We start from the raw sequence: 1,979 nt of genomic DNA, 5'->3' as shown, positions 1-1,979 counted from the left end.
CGGAGGATTTTGGGCCCAGCCGTGGCTGTTGCCGACATTCCCGAGGTTTCCCGGCGCAGGTATCCCGACGCCACGGCCGAGGAGCTGCAGGCCGTGGACAACGTGTGCATCATCTGCCGCGAGGAGATGGTGACGGGCGCCAAGCGCCTGCCCTGCAACCACATCTTCCACACCAGGTGCTGCTTCCCACGGAATCCCGGGAATGTAACGGGAATAACGGGAATAACGGGGTGGGGGAGCACGGCCACGGCTGTGCCGGCACAGAACGGAACGGCAGTTCTGAGCTGGAGACTGAGCCTGAGCCTGAGCCTGAGCCTGATCTCAGTCCCATCCTAATCCTGATCCCGATCCCGATCCTGATCCTGGTCCTGATCCTGGTCCTGGTCCTGATCCCAATCCTGGTCCTGATCCCAATCCTGATCCTGATCCCATCCTGATCCTGATCCCAATCTAGATCCCATTTCTGATCCCGATCCCAATCCTGATCCTGATCCCGAATCTGATCCTGATCCTAATCCTGATCCCCATCCCAATCCTGATCCTGGTCCTAATCCTGATCCTGACCCTGATCCCAATCCTGATCCCAATCCTGGTCCTGATCCAAATCCTGATCCTGATCCTGATCCTCGTCCTGATCCAAATCCTGATCCTGATCCCAATCTAGATCCCATTTCTGATCCCGACCCTGATCCTGATCCTGATCCCGAATCTCATCCTGATCCTAATCCTGATCCCATTTCTGATCCCGATCTTGATCCTAATCCTGATCTGGATCCCATCCTGATCCCAATCCTAATCCCGATCCCTATCCTGATCCAAATCAAGGGCTAATGAAGGGCTAATGAGGCGCTAATGGAAAGGTTAATGGAGGAACTAATGAAGCACTAATGAGGGGCTAATGAAACACTAATGAGGCGCTAATGGAAAGCTTAATGGAGGAGCTAATGAAGCACTAATGAAGCACTAATGAGGAGCTAATGAAGCACTAATGAAGCACTAATGAGGGGCTAATGAAGCACTAATTAAGCACTAACAGCAGTGTTCCCCCAGCTGCCTGCGCTCGTGGTTCCAGCGGCAGCAGACGTGCCCCACGTGCCGCATGGACGTGCTGCGAGCCTCGCTGCCGGCACAGCCGCCCCCGGAGCCACCGGCACCGGCACCGCCCCCGCCGGGGCCACAGCCCCCGCACCGTGAGTGACCCAACGGGGACAGGGAACGGGGACAGGGGGACAGGGACCCCTCCCCACACCGGGAGTGACCCACCGGGGACAGGGAACGGGGACTGGGACCCCTCCCCACATTGGGAGTGACTGACCAGGGACAGGGACCCCTCCCCACACCAGGAGTGACCCACTGGGGAGTGACCGGGGACAGGGACTGGGGAGTGACGGGGGAGTGACCGGGGACAGGGGCCCCTCCCCACACTGTGAGTGACCGGGGACAGGGGCCCCCCCATGATTGAAATCTGTGTGTTCCTGATGCAAATCCGGGTGTTCCCAATGGAATTCCAGAGGTTCTGATGGAAATCTGAGTGTTCCAATGGAAATCCGGGTGTTCCCAATGGAATTCCAGGGGTTCTGATGGAAATCCGGGTGTTCCAATGGAAATCCGGGTGTTCCTGATGGAAATCTGGGTGTTCCCGATGGAGATCCGGGTGTTCCGATGGAGATCCGGGTGTTCCGATGGAGATCCGGGTGTTCCAATGGAAATCTGGGTGTTCCTGATGGAGATCCGGGTGTTCCAATGGAAATCCGGGTGTTCCAATGGAGATCCGGGTGTTCTTGATGGAAATCCGGGTGTTCCCAATGGAAATCCGGGTGTTCCTGATGGAAATCCGGGTGTTCTCACCTGCTGCCTCTCCCCCCAGTTCCCCAGGGAATTCTCCCTCCCTTCCCGCCGGGAATGTTCCCGTTCTGGCCGCCCGTGGGGCCGTTCCCGCCCGTTCCCGGTGTCCAGGCCCCGGCCGGAACTGACGGCTC

The 1,979-nt window shown here is 58.0% G+C and overlaps 1 protein-coding gene across 1 annotated transcript in view; it reads left to right on the top strand.

Annotated features, from left to right (window-relative positions):
• SYVN1 (synoviolin 1) overlaps positions 1 to 1,974 on the top strand; it is a gene marked incomplete at its 3' end in the record, with an annotated part of 15,950 nt that extends 13,976 nt beyond the window's left edge. The window contains exons 7-9 of the mRNA XM_033511759.1: positions 6 to 176; positions 1,051 to 1,190; positions 1,868 to 1,974. Coding sequence (XP_033367650.1) covers positions 6 to 176; positions 1,051 to 1,190; positions 1,868 to 1,974 — 418 coding nt within the window. The remainder of the gene's footprint in view (positions 1 to 5; positions 177 to 1,050; positions 1,191 to 1,867) is intronic.
• Between the last annotated feature and the right edge of the window lie 5 nt (positions 1,975 to 1,979).

This window comes from Parus major, unplaced genomic scaffold (genome assembly GCF_001522545.3).
Source record: "Parus major isolate Abel unplaced genomic scaffold, Parus_major1.1 Scaffold593, whole genome shotgun sequence".
Classification (NCBI taxonomy): domain Eukaryota; kingdom Metazoa; phylum Chordata; class Aves; order Passeriformes; family Paridae; genus Parus; species Parus major.
Note: the sequence above shows the minus strand (reverse complement) of the source record. Positions and strands in the feature narration are given on the sequence as shown.